The sequence below is a fragment of the Castanea sativa genome, chromosome 2 (assembly GCF_040712315.1).
Source record: "Castanea sativa cultivar Marrone di Chiusa Pesio chromosome 2, ASM4071231v1".
Taxonomy (NCBI): domain Eukaryota; kingdom Viridiplantae; phylum Streptophyta; class Magnoliopsida; order Fagales; family Fagaceae; genus Castanea; species Castanea sativa.
Window position 1 is genome coordinate 29,181,143 of NC_134014.1, and position 25,219 is coordinate 29,206,361.

General features: G+C 37.7%; 1 protein-coding gene across 2 annotated transcripts in view; it reads right to left on the bottom strand.

The window, feature by feature from the left end:
* Nucleotides 1-2,412: 2,412 nt before the first annotated feature.
* Nucleotides 2,413-25,219, bottom strand: part of LOC142625742 (uncharacterized) — a 40,976-nt gene continuing 18,169 nt past the window's right edge. For both annotated transcript variants that reach the window (XM_075799452.1, XM_075799451.1), the window contains exons 9-18: nucleotides 24,698-24,798; nucleotides 20,421-20,534; nucleotides 13,237-13,463; nucleotides 12,069-12,124; nucleotides 11,794-11,979; nucleotides 11,574-11,697; nucleotides 11,296-11,354; nucleotides 4,120-4,265; nucleotides 3,830-3,994; nucleotides 2,413-3,088 (exon numbers count right to left, since the gene is read on the bottom strand). In XM_075799452.1, the coding sequence (XP_075655567.1) occupies nucleotides 2,786-3,088; nucleotides 3,830-3,994; nucleotides 4,120-4,265; nucleotides 11,296-11,354; nucleotides 11,574-11,697; nucleotides 11,794-11,979; nucleotides 12,069-12,124; nucleotides 13,237-13,463; nucleotides 20,421-20,534; nucleotides 24,698-24,798 (1,481 nt within the window). In that variant the 3' untranslated portion in view covers nucleotides 2,413-2,785. The remainder of the gene's footprint in view (nucleotides 3,089-3,829; nucleotides 3,995-4,119; nucleotides 4,266-11,295; nucleotides 11,355-11,573; nucleotides 11,698-11,793; nucleotides 11,980-12,068; nucleotides 12,125-13,236; nucleotides 13,464-20,420; nucleotides 20,535-24,697; nucleotides 24,799-25,219) is intronic.

Sequence of the window (25,219 nt, forward strand, 5' to 3'; positions counted from 1 at the left end):
AATGTGCAGATTAGGCATGTGGATGGCATCAATGTAGTAAGTTAGGCAACGTTTGAAACTATAAAGGAAACTAACAACTCGAGTTTTTGAAACTCGAGATTCACATTAAAACTCGAGTCTTCTAGACTCGCTTTGTGCTCGCTTTGCGCTCGGTGAGGTGGAGAAAAATGCCACCTGGATCTCGAGTCTTAGAAACTCGATTTTTATAAAAATAAAAACACATTTAACCAGACTCGAGTTCAACGGCACAAAAAAAAAATTTCTCACAGATCTCGAGTCTTTCAGACTCGAGATTTACACAACAGTGCCCAATCCGCCAGACTCGATTTCTACCGGAATCTCTCTAAGTGTTTCTGGCCTTACCTGGAAATGAGGGAAAAACAAAATCCCAGTGGACGAGAGCTTTTCTGTTTTGAGACCGTGATCAGTGAGCTTTTGGTGCTCTTTCGCGATGCCGTCGACGAATTCCGACATGGCGGCCTTTTGACGGTCCCTCTCGTCGGTGGACTCGCTGCGCTGACGGCGGCGCTTTCGGTCCGGTGAGCGAGTGTGGGACCGCGTGTGGCGCGAGGTTCGCGTGCGGTCCGGTGTACGGGACCTCTTGCTGCGGCTAACTCGGTCTCGGTCTCGGTCTCTGTCGCGGTCACAGTCGCGGTCCTCCTTGTCTCTCCGCCTCTCTCTGTCTCGCTCTCTGTCTCTGTCTCGATCTCGGTCTCGGTCTCGGTCTCGGTCGCCGATGGGTTTTTCTGCCGCCGATGAGATGCGGTAGAGGGTTTGGGGTTTGAAGGAGATGGAGCGTCTGGGCGTCTGGGCGCTGGGACAAGCGAGTTTCAGAAACTGATGAAAATGATGATAAATCGAGTTTTTGAAACTCGATTTCAGCCTGAGACAAATCGAGTTTCAAAAACTCGATTTCAACGTGGTTCCACGTGGATTTTTCTTCCACATCAGCTACCACCACTTACAAATCGAGACTTAAAAACTCGAGTTTTATCTAGGAACTCGAGTTTTAGACACTCGAGATGCTAGTTTTCAACATTGTTTTAAAACGTGGCAACTAACTAAATTTTTTAATATTTAATGTTATTTAAAAATAAAATCCAAAATTTCTTTATTCTTTAATTGAAACTAAGATTTAAACTTGTTATTTTTTAGATTATGAATTTCTTAATGTTATGGCTTGATTTCTTTCAAACAGCTTATGTTGTAGTTTTCTTATATGATAAACTCTTCTATACACATAGGGTTAGGAATGATTATAGTTAAGTAAAATAAATAATAAATAAAAAAATCACAAAAAAACAATTCACATCAAATTATCCATCCATTCCCTATTTTAGGATTTTGCTATAGTGCTTCCCTCAATATAGGAAAGCATTGTTCATTCCCCAAATCAATATTTTATTGCTTTTGTGTCTTAGTAACTGTGATAAAGAAAAGTAGATGTTTTGAAAAGCAAGAAAAATAATACACACACACACACACACATATATACACACACATATATATATATATATATAGTTTAGAATAGAAAATCATATTTGAGAGAAAAAAAAATAGTTTTTTTTTTGAGAAACACACAATAAAAATAAATAAAAAATTAAATGCAAAATGAATAACATCAATAAAAACCATATATTTTTACAATATCTTACATGGACTAATGAGGGTGAATTTTGAGTTTAGTTGGCTAAAAGTAGCAATTTTTTTTTTTACCTCCCCACAAGTGTAGGCTCAGGAAAAAAAAGAGAAAAAAGAAAAAAAGTAAGAGAGGTTTAATAGCCTTAATTTTTAAATTATGTAGCCAAATAACTCATTTCTCAAACTATGTAGCAAAATTCTCATGCTTTAGAACTCGACATTATTGATGTTCTATGTGTATAGTAATGTCGAGTTCAATGCATATTCGCCACTTAATTTTTTTTTTTTTTTTTGAAATTTTGAGCAAATTTCAACATTAGAAATATCGATTTCCACTAAAAAATATGCATAAAACTCGACATTACTAATGTTAAGTTCTAGTCATAACTTGACATCAACAATATCAAGTTCCAAAATAAGAGTATCTTATTACATGGTTTTAAAAAGTGGACTATTTGGCTACATAGTTCAAAAATTAAAACTAAACAACCATTTTTCCTGGGTACTGTCTATGTTGCATCATTGACAAAAAGTTTAGTTCTTCCTACGAAGTTTAGTTATTTCATTTTTCTAACTTGCTAAATGCTGATAATTTGGCAAAATTCTTTGCTAGATGAGCGTTTCTCAATCATTACAATGGGATTCAAAAGATAATCCAATGATAACATCATTTGTGGTGCCCATGTCTGTAATTTGGACTTCGCTTCCTCTTCCCCTACCAGCTATCTATCAAAAATGAAAAAATTAGCAGTTGCCACAAAAATATATAAAAGGGTAACAACCTCGTATTTTTATATAAAATGAAGCTAGTAAACATTGCTCTCTCTCTCTCTCTCTCTCTCTCTCTCTCTCTCTAACATCATAAATTCAAGGATATATCTGAAACACTGAGAATGTAGTTCATACAAGTCTTACGATTCTCTCTCAGACAAAAAGGAACTGGTATTTGATACTCGTATCATACTTCAATAATCCAAGTCTACAATCATCCGAACACATTGAAATTCCAAAACACACGACTTTACTCACTCCCTGTATCAGTCATTTTCCTTAAGAACAGCAAAACCATTAATCCTAATGATAGATTGCAGAACATTACAATAAAATTGAACTAAATGACTGAAAAAATACGTACTCATCAGCATTATGAGTAAAGTGACAAATTAACCTCAACGGAGGAGTCCGTTAATATTATATCTTTTGAATTATCAGCTTTTGGGTGATCAGGACTATCAAATTTTATCCTCACATGCAGGGGTTTCATGAAAATGAGGTCTCTCAAATCCTTGTTTGATTTTAACAAGTGAATGCACGACTCTTCTCCTGTTCTTACAGTTCTCTCTGGTTTCAATATATCCACTATCCTTGCTGCGTATTTCTCTTGATTGTCCTCTTCTAAATCTGGTTTTTTTCTTAGTTTTAGATACAACACTGCACAAATAATAACCTGTGGCATTTTTAGGAAAGAAGATGGTCAGTACTAAGTGAACAAAAATGGAGTCTCAGAAAAGAACAAATACAAAGTATGAACCCAAAAATGTTACATCCAAAAATTACATTGTAATGGTAGACAAGCATTTTACAAGCCATATTTATAGTATTAATTAATTATATTACAAGATGCTAATTGAACCTCTGTTCTATTTTTGAACTTTTTGAGAAGATCCTCCAAGAGAGGAAGACGAGGGAAGTGATAATATAAATAACAAAAGAGGTTTTGGAGTAAAAATAATTTTTCTCACACCATATTCTTTTCACCATTTTTATTATTCATCAGATAGACCCAATAAAGGGGAAAAAGATATAATCATTTGAGCTCGTTTTATTCACAAGTAATAGTTAAGCCAATATAGAAGTTACAACTAATTCATTTGACAGTTCACAGCATCCAACATCATTTAATTGAATTGAAACATTCACTAGTCAGTAATTCATTTTACTACTCAAATTTGAAGCAGACAACAAACTGGTTTTACTTGTCAACCGACTCAGCTGATTAGGTTGTTTCTAAGTTAAATATGGTTATTTCAGGATTCACAATTTATGGGATAGATGGTTCTTTTGCTCCAAATTCCAGTGTCGAGCACAGTTGGCAGGAAAAAAAAGAAAATTTCTCATTGCTCTTAGATTCAGTTGCTTTCAAACAATGAAACAAACAGATAAAATACAAACAATTGAACAAGCATACCTCACTTGTTCCTGGACTTGTATTAACAGCACAGTTAATGTGAACCCTTTCATCTTGAAATTTATTATCCTTAGTTATATTATCATCTTCAACAGTCAATTCTGTTTCAGGTGTAGAGAAGGCAAGACTATCCAACTCATCATACCACTGTTGGGCAACACCAACCTACATTCATTCAAAAGCTGAACTCTTAAGCAACAGGCATAATAGGAGTATGAGTAACAAATTTATGAAGGTCCAAAAATTATATTTCAGAAAATAAAGTACTGCGAAGTAGAGAGAGAGAGAACCTTCTCAGATGATCCAGCAACATCCTCTACTGCTGAGACTTCAGTAGCAGCTCCTCTTGCCTGGTACCATATACATCCTTCTTGTAATGGTTCTACAAGCTCAGTATCCACAGGGATATCCACATTTAACTGAATATCAATCCTACCTGCCACATAAGGTGAATTCAATGATCACAATCAGATTATTTCATATTGCATAATTTGAACAATGAGAATATTCTAGATGAGAATCACAAATTCTGACAGGTAAATTTACCATTGACAAGCAAGTGCTTATTACTTATGTGACAAGCCAGTAACATGATCTCCTTATGTGAACAAAACAAGTGCTTATTTTAAAAATACTGCTCAGCCAAGGTAAGTACTTTGACTTGATTGGCTGAACTCCCAGAGGAAGAAGAAGAAAGAAACAACAAATTTCTTTAGGGGGCCATCCCCACAACCCAAATTAATAACTAGCACTTCTAAATTGAAAGTTGACCCAAAGAATCTAGAAAATAAAATGGTCACTTGATGTATATGTGATTGGCAATATAGTTTGCTTGTTCAGTGTTTGAGATCCAAAGTTAAAAGTTTGAGACTTGGGTTTTTAGTGATGCCATGCTTCATGGTTTTTTACCTTAAGGATTGTTTGAGTTCTTTTTTTGTGTGTGCAGTTTTTTTTTTTTTTTGGTGTATTACATTCATAGGTTTTTTTAAATAAGAATATTAGACATATAATGATAATAAATATGACTTTTAACTTTCGTGGTTCACGCTGTTTCAATCATAGAATGGTTGTACTTCTATTTCCTCTTTTAGTTTTTATTGCAATTATATAAGTGGATCCGATTTATGCGTTAGTTCTCTGCTACATTGGTGTTTTCACTCCCCACTCTATACCATAACAAAATGTCTCCACTATATCTTTAGGAGTAGTCAAAAGAAGTACTGCAGGACCAAGTAAGAAAAAGGCAAAAATCCAAAATTGATCCTCTAATTTTCAATTTTTCATTTCAGTCCTCTAACTTTCAGTTTTGTCATTTCAATTCTCTAAGTTTCAATTTTTGTCAATGTTGTCTTCCCATAGAACTCAGTTATCTTTTTTCGTTAAGTGGCCCTCAACTTTCAGCTCTCCGTTTTTTTTTTTTTTTTTTTAATTTATAATTTTCATAATTAAAAGAAAATTAAAAAAAGCTGTAAAAAAAAAAAAAGTCAAGTAAGGGGAACGACGTCGTTCCCCTTACCTGAGAAATCAAAACCTTGAACATGTCGGAGAAGCCCAATTCATGAAGCTGAATCTGAGTCCCAAATGAAACATAGCCAACATGGGCGTTCTCGGGCAACAAGCCAATGGCATGCCGCACGCCGCATGCCTCAAAGCCGATTTGACATAGCCCATCTCCTCCTCGATCATGCAAGTATTGAGCACGAAAATGAAAACCAGGGAGAGTGTATTGAACGGTGGTGTGTTAAGCATAGAGTTCACTGGGGAGATTGGTATCGGAGATCATGGAATAGTGAGGAGGGAAATGGTTGCGCTGGTTTAAGACAGGGCAGATCCAGACCTTGGCGACGCAAGCGTAAGGGTTGAGAGCAGAGGCACAGGTTTTGCGGCGAAGCGGAGCATGGGGATGTAAGGGTGAGGGCAGATTGGAGAAATGGAGGCAGCAAGTGGGATTACGCACTTGCTCGCTTCAACCTTCGTTCGTGGCCACACGTTCCAACTCATCCGAACACCGTTGATTCCCTCTGGATTTGTGTTCGCCATTTCCAACATGTTTTCTTTTTTTTTCTTTTTTTTCTTTTTTACAGCATTTTTTTTAGTTTTCTTTTAACTATCAAAATTATTATAAAAAAAAGAAGTCAAAATGGCGTTGTTTTGGTCACTTAACGGAAAAAGATAACTGAGTTCTAACGGAAGACTACATTGACAAAAATTGAAACTTAGAGAACTGAAATAACAAAATTGAAAGTTAGAGGACTGAAATGACAAAAGCTAAAAGTTAGAGGGTTAGTTTTGGATTTTTGCCTAAGAAAAAATTAACTAAGTAGGACATACAACAATGAAACAATTCACTCAACAAGATCCATTCGGATAACAAGCGTTTTAGATTATGATGAATTTGTTAAACTAGGTTTCACAACAAAATAACCAATGATCTTTTAACAAATTTTTTTTTTTTGATAGGTAATAGATAATTTCATTAATAAAAGTACATCTTGTTTGCAATGATGATGAACAAACTGTACTTGAAACAAATACAAACAAATCAAAGAGAAATATAAGCAGATTGAATGAAATCAAATACGGAAATACATTGCATAAAACCCCAAATACAAGACCATACAAACAAAGTCCCAACTAGCAAAGCCTGCAACGGATGCACAGATCTCTCAAAATCCTCAAAAGTGTGGGTATTTCATTCCCTCCAAATTAGCCACATCATACAGGTTGACACCATATATTAGACCAAAGAAAAGTGAATCCCCAAATAATTCTCCCATGCAAAACAAAGAGAAACAACTGTCCTTGACATCACCCACTGCATTCCAAACATCAGAAAGATTTCACTCCATAAGGCATGAGAGAACTTACAATGAAGCAAGAGATGATCCACTGTTTCTCCATCACAATGGCACAAGCAACACTATTTAACCAAAGGCAGGTTCCTTTTTACAAGGTTATCAATAGTGAGAATACTATCTCGAGCTACTGTCCATAAAAAGAAAGACACTCTTCTAGGTACCTTAACACTCCAAAGACACCTCCAAGGGAAAGGAATGGTAGGAGGGTTGGATAAGGAATTATGGAAGTGCGCACATCAAAAACACCATTCAAGGTTAACTTCCAACCAATCTATCAACCCCCTCACCCCTTGGCATTTTGGAATAAATATGCTCTTAAAAAAATACACTCTCTCCACCTCCCAATCATCAGGAGCACGGTGGAATTGGATATTCCAACTCCTACTACCACCGTCTGATGCAATAGTAACCAACTTAGAAATCCAAACTTCTTTGTACATCGAAAGGGAAATTACCATGATTTTTAGTACTAAATCAATCATCGATGTTTTTTGTAATTTGTTTTTTAGAAGACAAGTTGCATTATGATAGATTCAAATGATTGAATAGAAATGTATCAAGAAACAATCTTTTCATATATTTTCTTTTGTTTATTTTTTGAAAAAAAAAGAATAGGTGTTAGTTCTATTTTTCACATAGAAATTTAGTTTTGAAATTTAGTATAATTCTTATTTTTGAATGTGTGTGTGTGTGTGTATTTTCATGTTTTGGCCTCCCAATTAAAGCACCTCAAAAATTATGGACGCTAACTTTGTATTTTTGTTTTGAGATTCAACCTTGCTGTAGAGGGCTGACTAATCCCATATGGCATGCTGCATGACCAGATAATCTACATGGGCATCATGAGGTGGCCGACTATTCCTCATGTGATGAGGACATTGCTGAATAATCTACAAGGCAATGAACCTTCTTTTAAAAATATGTGACTAATTTTTTTACGGTAAAAGTTTGTTATGATTTTAAACATGTGGTTAATTATTTTACATGTGCTTAGCTATCGTTGGTTATGATTTTAGCATGTGAGATTAATTGTTTTTACATGTGCTAGCTATATAGTTTGTTAAGAGGTGGTTATTAAGGATGATGTCTTAGCATAACCAACTCCTTAGTGTATAAATTGCAACTTTAGACATTGCATGAGAATTTTACTTTGAAATCAACATTGAGATAAGAGTTTCTCTATCATTTTTCATCACTCTTTTTTTTTTTGAAGCCTCAAATTTTGTTGCATTATTTCAGGTATTAGAACTTTGGCTTTGATTTTCCTTCCTTGAATGTCGCAAAATCTGCTAAGAGCCTTCAGAATTCAGCTAGCTGGGGATTCTGATTTGATTTCCTTTTGTTTTGATCAAGTTACCCCTTGAAGAACTGTTTGGCCAAGCATATCAGAATCTAATTGAGAATTCCGATCAGATTTCTTTTTTGTCTTGGCTGAATACAAGATCTTCCAATTTGATTTTCACTCTGATTTCAGTTGTTCTAGAAATCCTTACTTGAGAAACTAAGCTCTACTTGTTAATTAATAATGGGGAGTAAGAGCTTGACAGAATAGGGGGTGAAGGAAAGGAGAAAATCCCAACCGTGGTACTTTTTAGTCCTCACGTGGAACAAATGAGGATCAACAACATCAGCCTCAAGAAAATGAGATTGAGCAGTTGAGAGGGAAAATATTGTCTTGACCAAGATGGTGCAACACTTGCATCCTCCCAGTGTAAGGAGTGATGAACCCATTGAGAGTCCCTTTGGATTTCCTCTAAGGAAAAGATTCATTGAAGTATGAGCACAAGTGGAAAAACAACATCAAGGTTGAACTTCCAAAATTTCAAGGATGTTTTCATGCAAAGTCAATACTCCCTTTGTCCCATATTGTTGATCTTGATTAGAAAATCCAACTTTAAAAATAATATCATTTAATTCAGTGTCTTTCAAATGAAAAGGCACAAGTTTCCAAAACTACTCTCCTTAATTGAAACTCTATTGGAAGAGAGATATTGAGTTTATTGATTTTTTAAATAAAGGAAGGGGTAAATTAGGAAAGTTATCAATATTCTATTTATTAACTTTTCAAAGAGTGCCATATTTTGGGCCATCTCAAGAAACACCAAATCACATAACATCATGGATCACAATCTCAAACCACCTCACCAAGTGTAATTGAATCATTCACATCCACCCCCCCACCCCAAAAAATCTTTTACACAAAGCACCATTCCAAAATGATTATACACCTCTGCCATAGATTATCCTTTGTCAAAATCCTCTTTAGAGCTGCACACCATAGTTTTCCCTTCATGGGACAGGAGTTTACAGTTTTCCAAATATTTTTCCATAGAAAGTGTGATCCAACCCACCTAACCCCCCCCTTCCCCCCGCAGCAAAACAGTCTCGTGTAGTGTCTTTGGAGATAACAGAATATGCGGTGCTTTGAGAGACAGGAGCAGAGTGGAGTTTGACTTCACTGTCCCTTTCTATCAAGGGGATCTAAGAATTCGTGGACTTTGAGTTTTATCTATCTGCTTTTAGTTTATTTTTCAACTGTTTTATGCTTCCTTCATGTATGTATGTATGTATGTATGTATGTATGTGTATATATATATATATATTTATCTCCCACAAACCACAGTAGTACCTAATTGGTTTTTCACTGAAATTATTTACTTATCAATAAATAAATAAATATTTTGGGAGATCTAAAAATGAATTAGAGGACCAACAATATGAAATGGAAGGAGTAGAACTAAGCATTTACTGTTGAAGGTAAGGCGTGAGCAAATTTATGTTTTAATGCTACCCTATAGCATTCCCTGCAGAAAGAGACTTAATTATCAAAAAATCTTTCAATGCTATCCAATGCCCTTTAACTTGAACTCAACCCCGCATATGCATGCACACGTGCGCGCGCGTGCACACGCACACGTGTTCAAAGACCTTATGCATAATTCAAAACAAAGACTAATATTTTCTCCAATATATGGTTTTACCTAGTAAAGACAGAACACTTCCAACAAATATTTTCTGCACTATATTTTTCTTATATATCAAGTTGCCTAGAATCACATAATTGATAACTTGTATTACACTTTTTTTTGATAGGTGGAAACTTGTAGGACACTAATATAGTAATGCATGCCATACAAACTCTAGTATTACTAGAGCAAACCCTGAGGTGGGATGGAATCACCAGATCTATGACAGAAATTTAGAATGGTCCTCTCTATTTGCTATGTAGCAATTTTCTACATTTCAATTAAAAACATTAATTAAGAAACTAGCTAACATAACATCACATCCATTGAATAACTCACACCCCACTTCAGAAATTTTTTTTTTTGGATAAGTAAGAATGATATATATACGAAGGTTACTCTATTTCAGAAATTCTTCCACTCTCTCTCTCAATCCAACAATTACTATAATTCCCTTTTACCCCTCAATCTTAGAAACTATTTCCTGATGGATAAAATGGAAACTTAGCAGTTATTTTGTATGATGAATAACCGTGGAGATGGTAGGATCAATATCAATGTGTGCACCCTTTTGTTAGTATATATGACTATTAGAGCCTTTTACAAATACAACCATTGGAATTTGAAGTTAGTGTCAATTTGGTGCTGAGACTTTTGATTTGAACAATTAACCCCTTGGACATTAGGTTTGTAACATATCAAAATTTTTGCTAGTATTTATTTTTTTCATCAAAGGTTATAATAGATTTAATCATGTTACCTGCACGTTGTTTCTAGCCTGGGATGCACGGACGCGGCACCGGAGGTGCTCCGGTGCCGCACCCGCGTCCGACGCGGCGGGACTTGCCGACGCGCGAGGGACGCCGCTGCTCGCGCGTTGGTGCGGCGTCCGGCCGCGTCGGCCACGTGGCATCTTATTTTTCCCGCCGACTCGCGCCGACGCGGCTTGAATCGCGCTGACGCGGCGCCGATTCGAGCAAATTCGGGCCGATTCGGCCAGAATCGGGCTGTTTCGGCCATATCGGCCGGCGACCGAAACGGCCGAAACAGGCCAAAACAGGCCTCGAATCATGCTGCAACAGCCGAAATTGGCTCTAAATGAGACCCAAAAACCCTAAATCTATCCTTCCTTAATTTTATTTTGAATATTTGTTGCTTTTTTTGTGTTTTCTTTTTGGTTTTGTGTTGTGTTTTGTGTTTCTTGCTTTTTTCTTTCTTTGTTTTGTGAATCAAGGCATAGTAAATTAGTAATATGTTTTTTAAGAATATTTTAATAGTAAAAATATATAGAAAATATAAATAAAAATATTTTTAATAATTTTTTAATTGCCGAGTCCCGCCGCACCCGCACCCACTTTTTTCAAAAATTGCCGAGTCCCGCACCCGTACCCGCACCCGAACCCGTACCCGTACCCGCACCCGCACCCGCACCCGTGCTTCATAGTTTCTAGCACATCATCAATAATTTTGAAATGCCATTATTACTATGTGCACACCACGTACCAGGGCGTTAGTTGTTCAAATCAAAGTCCAAAGGCAAAATCCTTAAATGTTATGTCACTTGGCAACTGCCTAGGCAATTGGTAGGCCCATCACCTAGCCTTTGCTAAGTGTTTTGTCAACTATAATTCAAACATAATACCTGGCAACAATCTGAAACATTGAAGCTGATCCATCTGAGCTCCACAGAGTCCATAATTACTGTCAAAGCAGCCAGAAAGTTGGGGGGTAATATAAGTGGGGTTCAGAATAAAGAAACTCGGCACACTGCCATCACATTAGATTGATGTTGGATTAAAAAAATAGTGAGTCTAGTGGGAACCATATCTGCTTTATATTTGCATTTGTAAGTACAAACATGGCCAAATATTTATAATGAAAAAGCCTCAACATTTTCAACATAAGTAAACATATACTTACACAGCATAAACTCTCTCTAAAGGGGAAGACAACCAATAAGGTAAACCAAGGATCCCAAAATTTGAAAATTGGAGGTTTGAAAAGACACCAGAATCTCCATCAACTTTCAGAATCCTCTGTCCAACTGGAGAAACACATGAGATGATATAAGAACAGTACACAACCCATCGAACAAGTTCACAAGAAAGGTAGATGGTCATAATCCAGTAAAAACTGATACCTGTGTCACAAATGAATATGTGATTCTGCAAGGTTGTTAATGAAGACATGAGATGAGCATATGAAAGCTCCTCTTGTGAACAGGAAGCTTCAAACTGCGGTTGCAACCAATCACATGGAATCTGTTTCAAAAGGGATACTTTCTCCATGATCCACTGTCCACAGGTTTCCAAAATCTTTGGAAATCCTTCGTAAGAATTTTCATGAGCTAATATTAGATCTATAAGTTGACACAATTTAAACAAGAAACCAGGAGGCAAGAAACTAATTCCAAACCTTTGATAACTTCTATATCTCCTGAAGTCATATCCATGATCCAAAGAGTTTCAAAGCTGCAAATAAAACCAATTTATGATACCCACTCCTAAAGAATTACATAAATGTATGGTTGACAACAAATGTGTAGGCCAGTAACTGAATATATTTAAGACATTTATATCTTATTTTAGTGGAGACACATGGACACTGAGCATAATCAGCATGCTCAAAATTACGTTCTATTTGCAAACTTCACACAGGACAAAATACTTTTTTGGGCAGTAATATCTTTGCACTGCCTTAGCTGGACCAATATTGGCTAATTGAATTATTGATATGTTTTCACTCATAAAAATAAATATCTATGCTTTTATCCTTTCCCTTGATACAATTGTTGAGATATCTAAAAGGTTATCAATATTTGTGTATACCTCATAACAGTGTCAGTAAGAAATTTCTAACATGTTTTCCACTGCTGCAACTAGTAGATCCAAAAAAGAAAGGCTATACTCATATACATAGCTCCCAATTTTATGCGGCTTTGTAAAAGGTAGTTAGTAGCCAGCTTATCTCCAATTTTAGAGAGACTAATTCCTGGACACAAACCCACTAAACATTATTTAAACAAAAGGCACTTGCCATCACACTAAAGTCTGACCTCAAAAACAAATTAGTACAAATACTATTTTCCTCATCACTCCAACTAATTCTGAGAATAAAGCAGAAAATAATCCCTCTTCATAGCGCACCCCCCCCCCCCCCCCCCAAAAAAAAACACCTATGTTGAAAATCTTTTTCACTTTTGAGCCTAGATGTATAGGCCCCTGGTACTGCAGCAATACAGTACAGACAATACTTCAGATTCTAGAATCTCCAAAAATGAATACATAAACACCTGCTAAATCCAGAAAATAAAAGAACTAAATCCTTGCCCTTCACCACACCAATAAAATAAAAACTCAAATTAAAAAACTGTGCCAACCTGAGAATACTTATAACTAGACTTTTAAAACCTTAAGACTTTTTCTTCAATTGGACTTGCATATTGATCCAATAAAATAATTCTTGAATTGACAAAATTTTGAAGTAGCAACGAATTAGTCTACCATGGTTGCAGCATTTGGAGAAAAGAAACAAGTAACTACAATTTACTGTAGAAGTTATAGTAACAAAATAGTTCCTTTACCTGCGGTTTATGATAAATAAAGTATCATCCTTTGATTTCATCAGATGCCAAGGGAACATCAAAGATTCAGAATCCAAATCTTCAGATTTTGTATCGACACTTCTTCCTAGACCCAGCTTGTTCACGATCCAGGTCCATAAACCATTACTCTTTTTATCAATGTTGCTTGTTGGATAGAGAGTCTCCAAAATTCTCTTTCCCATATCAGCTCTCCTGATGGCATGGTTCTTAGTAGACACAGACAAATGCAAATAAAATTATTAGTAAAAAAATGCAAATAAAATGTCTAGTGAGAAAAGACAGCATCTCTCATTTAACAAAAAGAGCAGTCATATAGAGAACTAATAGTGAAAAGCAATTTGCTGGGCAAACCTAAAAGAATTTGTGAATTCTAGTTGAGAAGAATTTAAAATTACTATGCCTCAATTATTACTCTTGGTTTGCTATGTAATCTATAGTTTGTAATCTATAGATAATGCAATACATTTTCTAGTACTTAACAAGGAAAAATACAGAATTTAGCACTGGCAAGAACAAATTTCAGTGAAATATTTTTTTTTTTTTTTTTTTTGATAAATAACGTAAGAATATTATTAATAATAATGAAAAAGAAGTCGCCAAGCCGAGTACATTGGGGATGTACTATGGGTACAAAAATCAAGAAACAAAAGAACAACGGTCAAGAAAAATAGAAAAGGAAGAACAAGAAAAATGAGAAAAAACCACACTCCATTCAAAGAGAGTGTGTAAGAAGAAAGACTTAATCTCCATCAAAGAGCGTTCGCAGCCCTCAAAGCTTCTAGCATTCCTTTCTCGCCAAATGCACCAAATCAAGCAGTGAGGAACTAATTTCCAAACATCAATGTGACGATGTCGCGCAAACTTTCCTTGCCAAGCCTCAAACACCTCAAGAACAGTACGAGGCATAACCCACTGAATGCCAAACAAACAAAAAACCAAAGACCACAATTCCCAAGCTATGGTACAATGAAGTAGAAGATGATCCACCGACTCCCCACACTTCTTACACATAAAGCACCAATCAATCACAATCACTCGTCTTTTACGAAGGTTGTCCGTTGTTAAAATCTTACCTAAGGAAGCAGCATCAAGAAAAGAAGGCTACTCTTGGAGGAGCCTTCGATTGCCATATCATTTTCCAGGGAAAGGAAACAAGATTACGAGGGTAGAAAGAACGCGTAATAACCTCTAACCTCAAAACCTCGTATTCCTTGGTGTGCTTCCAACATACCCTATCTCGGTCCAAACCCTCTTGTTGACGAGGAGTAAAGTAGCCCCATAAACCGATCAAAGGCTTCTTCTTCCCTACCTTGTGGAGGACGACGAAATTGCACATTCCAATGATACCTCCCAAATTGCATCAACCCATAACTTCACCACCGAGGAATCCTTGGACCTACTAAGACAATAAAGCTCTGAAAGGCCTCTTGGAGAGTACAATCCCCACACCACACATGTTTCCAAAATTTCACTCTAGTACCATCCCCCACATCATAAACAAGTAATTTAGAGAAGTTCAACCAATCACTTCTAATATATCTCCACAAGCTGACCCCATAAGGACTTGTCACCTTCTTCGTACACCAACCATCCCAAATATTCCCATATTTTGCCTCTATAACCCTTCTCCATAAAGCATCAATCTCGGTGCCATACCTCCACAACCATTTACCCAAGAAGTGCGTAATTAAAATTACCTAACCGTCTTATACCCAACCCCCCATCCTTCGGCCTACAAACCTTGGCCCAATTAACTAAATGAATTTTAGGTTCACCACCAATCCCATCCCACAAAAAATCTCTCTCGTAATTTCTCCATACGCTTAGCCACCTTACTCCGGTAAAGGAAGAAGAGAAAGAAAATATGTAGGTAAGGACGATAGTGAGCTCTTAATGAGGGTCACCTTACCCCCTTTAGATAAATACATTCTCTTCCAACCTGCTAATCTCCTCTCCATTCTCTCAAGAATAGGGTTCCAAACAGATAAGTCCTTAAATTTAGCACCCAAAGGAAGGCCCAAATATTTCAAGGGCAAGAAGACCGCCCACACCCCACCGTACCCACCAAAGCCTCCAAATTGGGTACGCCACCAACAGTACCAACTCGCATTTCCCTAAATTAATATGAAGCCCGGACACCTCCTCAAATCCTAGTAAGAACCGCTCCTCAAATTAGCAATCCGAGACGGTTCAAGATCACAAAAAATCAAAGTGTCATCTGCAAATAGGAGATGAGACACCATCACCGATGGACCAACCACACCGCCTACGTAAAAACCCGAAAATTGCCTGCCAGAGGCAGCCACATCCAACATACGACTTAATGCCTCCATCACAATATCAAACAACAATGGAGATAAAGGATCCCCTTGTCGAAGCCCCCTAGAACTTCCAAAAAAATCAGTTGGCGCCATTGATCAAAATAGAGAACTTTACAGCTTGAAATGCAATATCTTATCCAGCTTTCTCCATTTGTCCGAGAAACTACAACGTTGCAAAAGGCATATACAATAAAAAATCCCAACTCACATGATCATACGCCTTCTCAACATCCAACTTACAAAGCACACCCGGACTCCCGACTTCAATCTACTATCAATACATTCGCCAGCCTATCAAGACGGAATCCAAAATCGTCCGCCCTTCACAAAAGCATTTTGTGAATCCGAAATAAGACCACGTGCCACCCTACGAAGCCGATTAGCCAATACCTTAGAAATAATCTTATACATCCCACCAACTAAGCCGATAGGCCGATAATCCTTTACCTCCACAAAGATCCACTTTCTTAGGAATAAGGGCTAGGAATGAAGCATTCTAATTCTTCTCAAACACCGCCCGAGAATGGAAATTATGGAATACATGCCCATAATATTAGGTTTCAAAACACCCCAACAAGACTCGGAAAAAGGCCATGGAAAAGCCATCCGGCCAGTGTGCCTTATCACCATTAAAATCATGGATCACCTCAAACACTTCTCCTTCCTCAAAAGGCCTATCTAGCCAACTTGCATCTTCCACCGAGATGCTAGAAAATTCCACATCATCTAAGACAGTCGTGAGCCACCTCCTCAAGGTAAAGCCGTCTATAAAATTGAGAAATACGGTTTGCTATAGCAAGCAGTGGTCCGAAGACAACACCCCATCCACCATGAGCCTATCAATAGAATTAGCCCTCCTATGAGAATTAGCTATACGATGGAAAAACTTAGTATTCGTCTCCTTCCCTAACACAAAGAACTCTAGATTTCTGTCTCCAACTAATTTCTTCCAACAGAGTAACTTTCTTTAACTCATCACGAATTCTTCCCATTTCCACCCTTTCCTCAACAGATAATCCCGACTCTCCCTCCCTATTCTCTAGAACACTAAGGTCCTTCCACAATTTTTTTATTCGAACATCAACATGACCAAACACCTCCACATTCCATCTTTTCAAATCATTTTTAAGGAGCTTTAATTTATTAGCGAATAAAGCTCGGTGCACCATGAACTCGGTAGGAATCCCACCACGACCGAACCCTATCCATAAAACCTTCATCCCTTAGCCACATATTCTCAAATCTAAATGGCCTACTCCCTCTCCGAAAAGAACCACCCTCAAGGACAATTGGAAAATGATCTCGAGCACAATTTAGATGCTCGCCTTTGAGAAACTCGTTGGGAACTTGTCCTCCCAACTTCGCAAAACAAAAAATCGTCTAGCCTAGCCTTCGAAACAACTTCTCTAGAATTTGACCAAGTGAAAGTACCTCCTTGCAAAGGCAGATCAATAAGACCCTGTTCTGAGATAAAATTAGAAAACTCCCTCATTGCAGTAGTGAAAGAAGTAGAGCCCAATCGTTCAGAAGGGAACCTAACCACATTAAAGTCACCACCCACACACCATGGGACATCCCACCAGCTATTCAAGCCACAGAGTTCCTCCCATAATAGCCTCCTATCTCGGTGTAAATTAGGACCATAAACACCCGTAAACGCCCATACAAACCGATTCGACACACTTGTAAACTTACAAGAAACTGAAAATCTCCCCACTGCTTCCTCCATTTTATTCACTACCCGAGTGTCCCACATCACTAACACCCCACCAGAAGCACCACAAGAACCTAAGTAAGACCAATCAACATGTTGACCACCCCACAAGCTACGAATCATCGCTCTATTAATCAGCCCCATTTTGGTTTCTTGGAGACAAACCACATCCGGCCCCCAATTTCTAATCAAATTTCTAACCTCGAGCCTTTTATCCTCGCTCATTCAACCCTCTAACATTCCAAGAAATAATCTTCACATTCATTGATAAGACACTACCGCCCGCTCGGAACTTGCACTCCTTACTTTATTCGTATCATACTCAACATGTAAAGATGACAAAGAATTCTTCAACTCCCGCCGCCCTTTTCGACCTGGACTTAACCAACTTCTTTGATCACCCACCACAAGTTTCGTCTATCTTTCTTACTAGCCTCAATGGATAATAACAATCCCGTAATCGCTCCTCAAAACCTTCCAGGAAGTGCCCACAGCATTTTTTGAAAGCCTTTATCCTATTGATTACCCATTGTGATAGTTGACAACTATCCACCCTCTCCTTACACCCAATTTCCTTCATAGGACTATTCTCCAACTCCAACGGACCTTCGAAGCCAAAGGTACCACAACTAAAGGCTCATCACCTCCCTCACAGACCTCAACCGTCCATCGACTCCCACAACTCATTTACTAACCCGGAACCACATACCAAGGAATCTACTAACCCCTCACTCTCATCTACCCAAGTAACCCTCTTCCCTTCGCATTACAAGAAACAGCACGGTGCACCTTCTCCCTCTAAACTTGAGCGTACCGACATACAATCCGGAGAACGATACATCGACAATGGGAGCACTACTGCCGGCCATCACGCATTTGTAAAATCCAGCCTTTGGAGTTACCCCAAGACTTATCCAAGTCTTCAACCAAGTCCCTTATAGTGGGCTGCAATTGAACTCCCTCAAAGCGCAATACCCGAACCTTCCAAACCCATATACTCCTCATCCCCAACCTCCGATGCTCCCGAAGAAGATGAGACACCAACTCGACACTATCGTCTACCACCTTCATTCCCTCGCTCCGTTTTATAGGCCGATGACACCACCGACCAAATGCGACCCACACAGAGCACCGGCCGCCGACACCTCGATCGTGGGAGACTCGGGCCACCACCGCCGGTCCCGTCGGCCGTGGTTGGCCGCTCTAGTCCGCATCGAGCTTGGCCGAACACCTTTAAGCTCACTCTTCCGCACTACTACATCCAACGATACCGTCGGCGATGACGAAGGTTGTTCCGAGATGGTGGAAGTGACCATCGATTCCGTCGCGACATCACGGAGGCTCGGGAAGTCCCGGATGGGCTCACCGATACCGTCGATGCCCCTCACTCGGTAGCTCCGATGCGATGGGTTTAGCTCCGGAGCACCTAAGCACCTTCGTAGCAATGAGCTCACTTCGACCTCGGATCGGGCACCGTGAACCCATTCGGCAAGAGGACTCCGCATCTTTCGGCCCACCGAATGAGCTTTCTCCGCCCTCATAATTAGACGGGCTTAGCGTACCCTGTGCCCAAAATGGGTTCTTTATTACCCAACGAGTCCGGGGTCGTTATCTTGGATGGGCCCGTACCCACCACATTATTAGAAACACTAGTGCTTGGTACCCATTTGCCTACTTGCCGATTTCCCTTAACCGCATCCCAAGATACCCGCCTCTTTCCATCTTCATTTACACTCACAACTAACCCTCTCACCAACGTCCCTTCCTATTACCACGCAACTTTCCAAACTCAACCATTTTTGAAATCAAATTGGGCTTCAACGGGATATTGCAATTAATTCCTTCCGGGATTTTCTCCTCAATTTTATTCTTACCATTAATATCACCTACTCCACCCTCACCACCACCCACGGCTGCCTGAAGAAAACTATCCGTCTGAGTTTCAAATACTACAACCTGTGTAGAAGACTTTTCACTTGAAATCTCCACAGTACTCTTCACCTTATCAGCCTTAACCTTATCTTTATAGAGGGGCTGCTGAACATGCTTCAACATTGGCTGCACAGGAGCTTTGACAGCATCCACAAAGGACCTGTTAGGATGATGCTTTGGGATATGCTTAGACCTGTACGGTACAAACTGCAATCCACCCAATGCATATTGAGCAGGTTCCAACATCCTTCGTAATTCAATCCCAAAAGCTCTCCATCCTTGTTGTAATTTACCGGCAGGAATAATGATTGTTCGCCGCCGCCCACCAACCTTAAGCTCTGTCACTGAAACATACTGCCCAAATGAATTGGACCCCCGTTGCAAGGTGTACGCAGTCGCGCCCTCCCTAAGCGTGAAAAATTGCTTAGGACTAACCCCAATCACAATGTGTTCCAAATTCCGCATCATCCACAGAGCCGCACTCTTGCCCATAAACACCGATTGCATAAAGTATTTTCCCCGTTCAAAGATCTGAAGGGAGAAAACATTCCCTCCTTCCTCAACCACCAACTGAAACAATTTAGATTCAATAAAGAAACTTCGGAAACCCCCCATACTAATCTTAAAACATAGAAACTAAAACAGGATTTCTGGCTAATTCGAGGTAGCCGGGCCTCCCTAATCTAAGTTCAGCTTGCTCAGTGAAATATTAGTAAGAATAAATTTCCCGTGAAAAGGCATCTAATACAAGGCACAAGAAACCTGTTGCCAATCAGAACATATTCACAATCAGAGGATTCGTGAACTAATAAACTAAGGCAACATTATCAGATTATATGACCTTATTGATATCATTACTCATATACTCATTCACATGGCAATTGGTTGATCAACCAGTAGTCTTTATTGCCTTACATCTAAAATGAAAAACCAAAAAATTGTGGTCCATTTACAATAAGTAGAGAAGGATTATTATTATAGATGATATCTGTTACTTTTTTCCTCTAAAAGTCTGGCAGAATCCATCAATAACCAGATAGTTGGTGCAGCGGAGTTGTACAAAAGTTTCAAAAGGCTGGGTTCTTAAAGAAATTGTCAATCAGCACAGTTTTATCTGCCTAGAATATGAACTCAAGGGTCTTGATACAAAATCTGTCACATCACAATTAGTTATACAATAAGTTCCAAAAGTATACCTCTGAATCCACAAAATATAGGCAATCATCTACAGCATGATAAAGTGAAGCTGCTGGACGGACCAACTTGGCAGACTCAAATGCTCCATCCTCAAAACCAGGGGAAGAACCAATCTGACACATAAATAACGAATATCAGAAGATAGATTTAAAAAAAAATTCTTGCAGGGACGAAATTTGGGATGACCAGAACCCAAGGGAAGGAAAAATAAAAGGGTAATCTGAATGCATCATGAAATTTAAAATAAAATAGAGGACTGCATAAAAATTACAAAAATTTACATACTAGGAACTTGAATTGCTTGGTATACAAAATCAAATGAGTTTGACTCGGTGAATGGTAGAACTGCCTAACAAGGGGGGTCAAGTCTTTGGGGAGTGGATTCCAGCAGAAAACGACCCACTGGTGTCTTGCCCCAGCTCAGAGAAGGGCATTTCTGAGGAGCATTGTTCTGTGGGAGGAGCAAGCCACTTTACAGAGAAGCTTCCTTGCCTTGCAGGAACAGCTTCAGGCTTCAAGTAATTTCAAAAGTTTGCTTCTCTTATTCTAAGATAGTCTAAGAAGTAGTTCCTCAAGTGATCCTTTTGGCCGTCTCTTTCTTAGTTTATTAATCTCCAGCACACTAATTCTCTTTATAGAATCCTTCATGTCAGATAAAACTGGTCTTGCTTGCTCTCAAGTTGTCCACATATCTTTCTGATTCTTCTCCTTCTAAAAGAATAACAGGTCCGCCTCTAGTCAACTAATCCCATTATCCATATAACTTGAAAAGAGTGTGTCATATTAGAGGAGAATGATCAGGAATGTCCTTTAGTTACCAAAGCCCCAGTCTATTTATAGTAAATACAGAATTTTTGGGCCAACAAATCACAAAATAGTTTTTCTAATAGGTAATAAGACTTATTAAATGAAATGAATGTGTTCACGATGATGAACACTCTGAACATGAAACAAATACGTAGAACACAAGAGCTAAAGCTAACAAAATGCAAAAAATCAGGAATGGAAAGACATTGTGTAAACCCCAAATCCATGCCAACAAGTACCAAATAAAAGAGATTTTAAGAGATCTAAGGGTCTCTCCTTATCTTCAAAGGTATGGGTATTACGTTCCTGCCAAACTAACCACATTAAACATGCTAGAACCATATCCCAAGTAGTTGATAGGTGCTTTCCAAACCAATTCCTACATGCAAAACGAAGAGAACTAACCATCTTCGACATCACCCATTGGATCCTAAACACCTAAAAAACTTCACTCCATAAAGCATGAGCAAATTTACAATGGAGTAAAAGATGGTTCACAGATTCCCCATCATAAGCAACACTTATTAACTAGGGACTACCCTCTCTGAACAAGATTATCAATTATGAGTATCCCTCCCCAAGCTGTTGTCCATGAAAAGAAAGACACCCTTTTAGGAACCTTTACACACCAAATTAGAAATTCAGCCCTCTAATGTAAAAACAACCAAATTAGAAATTCGGGCTTCTTTAAATTGAGAACAAGCAAACAAATCTAGAAACAAATCCTTTAGAGGAGTATGTCCACTCCAAGGATTGTACCAGAATCAAATACGATGACCCTCGCCAATATCATACACTACCTGTCTACTACTCCTGCCTTAATACTCTTCATATCCCACAACCATGACTCCCTCTTAAATCTCTAGTGCACCAGCCTTCTCTAGTCACACCATATTTAGTTGCTATAACCTGACGCCATAACCTATTACTTTCCTTCCCGAAGCACCATAACCATTTTCCAAGCAAAGCTGGGTTAAACAATCCAATCCTCTGAATCACCAGCCCACCTACTTCCACCAGCAAACAAACCTTATTCCAAGCGACTAAAGGATATTTAAAAGCTTCCTCAGAAGCCCCCCCAAAGAAAATTCATCTAAATCTTTTCTAGTAGTCTAGCCGCCACAGCTTGAGGGATATTGAACAAAGATAAAAATAGGTAGGAAGGCTCGAAATAGCACTTTTTAACAAAGTAAGTCTGCCACCTTTTGACAAATATAGACGTTTCCAACCCAAAATCCTCCTTTCCATTTTTTCTAAAATATGATTCCAAATAGAAGAATCCTTATAATGGGAAAGAGACATACCCAAATAAGTCATAGACAAGCTATCCACCTTATAACATAAAACATTAAAACACGAGTGAAAGCATTTAGATTCCCTACCTCACTAGCTAGAACAATCTCTAAAGCAGGAGGCAATGAGAAGACATATTTATTATATTTTATTTGATTTTAAGCATCAAGGGCAATTTTGTAATTTCATAATACTCTGGAATAGGCTATGCCAACAGTCCATTAGATCATCTTTTGGGTTTTATTTAAGTTTGGTTATTTAGTTGGGCTTAGTAGTAAAAGCTTAAGGAGTCCAAGTCCAAGTCTTATTAGGGTTTTAAGAAATCCTAGTTTGGTTATTTAGTTTGATTATTAATGAATATTTTCAGAATTAAGGGCTATGCTTTCTTTTATGGTTTGTGTGATGCAACCTTCTCCGAGGTATGATGCCAAGGAACCCTAGGTGTGATGCTTAGGAAGTCTAGGTGTGATTCCCTAAATTTATCTATTTTCTTTAATTTTACTATTCACGGTTACTGTTTATATCATTGTTCACAGCAACCTAAATCTTGAATTTCACCTTTGCTTTCATTCCCAAACCCTATTAATCCTTGTCCCCTTTGAATACCCTATAATCCCTATTGTTTTATAGCCTATTCCCCACCAAAACCTAACCATAATCCTTCAAAACCCAAGCTATACCAGATCTGCCTCGTTGTTCTAAATCAGAGTTTGTTGTTCCCCCTTGTCCTACGTCAATCTCACTCTTACCAACATTGACTTTCAAGCCCGTAATAGCTTCAAAGAAAATCAACAACATTCGTATATATAATAATTATTCCCTGGAAGCATCACAACACCAATCACAAGATAGTTGGCCCTTGATTTGTGTTGATCATACGAAATAGCTGAAGGTTAGGACTTCATCGGTCACTCTGCCTATCTTCATTTTGAAGTATTGGCCATCCATTTAAAATCAAATATAAATTTTTTTTTTTTTTTTAAAGTCCAATGAGAGTAGTGACCATGGGGAGGAATTTTTGTCCCCCAAATGAACTTCCTGGCTCAAACTTTTTTGAAAGAACTCAAATAATCAGTATCAAAAGTTCAGTAGACAACAGTCTTCAAACCTATACTACTGTCTTTTGACAGTCAATTTTGCACAAATGATTAGTTGCTGAATGCCTATAGTTGAATAAAAGTAAAGGTGGCTTTGTAAAAACCAAACTTGTTATGTATTTGTCTTGAAATGAAAAGAAAGAATTAACTTGTGTATACTATAACAAAATCTTGAGATAGGCAGCTCTTCTTTATAGACTCCCACACGTCTTTTTCATTGTAGCTCTCATGAAAGAATATCCCGTACAGAATTTAACCAGAAGAACAATCATACATTACGTATGGAAATGCATTCCAAGAAATCTAGAAGCACTTATTTGTTTGAATATGCTTAGAAGTTGAATGATTTTGACTATGAAAAAGAATTTGAATTATATTGTATTTTTAGACAACACTATATTTACAAGTATAACTTCTTTTTTTTTTTTTTAATTTTATAGAGTGTGACTTTTATTGTTTAAAATAATCTTATACATTTAGTAGCTATAAAATCAACAATTTAACCCTTATGGATAATTTTCTACCCCACCCCCCCCCCCCCCCAAAAAAAAACCCTTAAACATTGATAAAATATTTTTGGTTGAAAATAAGAATTTTATTTTTCTAAATTAATTCAATATGGTTACCTTCCTAAAGAAAAGTTGAATTACATATCAGATTAGTAATTTCCATACAAGATATGTGAGAATTAACATTCCTACAAAAAAGTGTGAGTATTCCCTAATTTATGGTAACTGGGATGATCATGGCAATTGTAATTCTTCATAACGTTGTCAAATCAAATGAACAACTCCATTTTTGAGAATTAACAATTCTTATTTTAATTTCATATTTGCAACAAACCCTTGCCTTTAGCATTAAGTTATGCGTGTAAAATTTGTTTGTGCATGCATGCGTGTGAGGGTCCTGTCCTGTGTGTGTGCAAGTGTGACTGTGTGCGTTCATGGTCATATGTGTGTTATTTGGGATATCCATTTTATTTTGTTACAAAAAACCAAACAGTAACACCACCAGTAAATGAAAGACTTAAAACTGAATTGCATTTTGACATGAACTCATTTAAAGGTTTTCATACATACACAATCCAAAATCTTTCCGTTGACATTTAATATGATTATTCGATGATGATTGCTGTCTGAAAGGAAGAGACGATTGCCACTTTCATCAGCAGAGATGCAACCTGTAATAAACAATGGCAGATTTTGAGAAAATTAGGTAAGTATTTTATCGCAGCATGAAGAACTAGTAAAGATCACATCACAACTTCTGATCTAAACAAGAAAAATAAAATCAACTGAACCAATTTTCATTATTTACATATTATCTCAAGATTTTTCCTTGACATGATCTTGATTCAAAACCTAATTTAGGTTTATTAAAATCTCAATGACAATGAAAAGTCAAGTCAAACTGTTCAAATAACAGGTATCAAGTTGATCCTGAAATATGTTGAACAACAGCTTGAAATATATGATATCACCATGTTCTTATTAGTTAATCCAAGCCCGGACTAATAATCCTAGATTTAAGTGATTTCAATTTTTCTATTTTTTGGTGGACAAGAAGACAATAAATTTAAAAAGTCAACAGGAAAATCATCA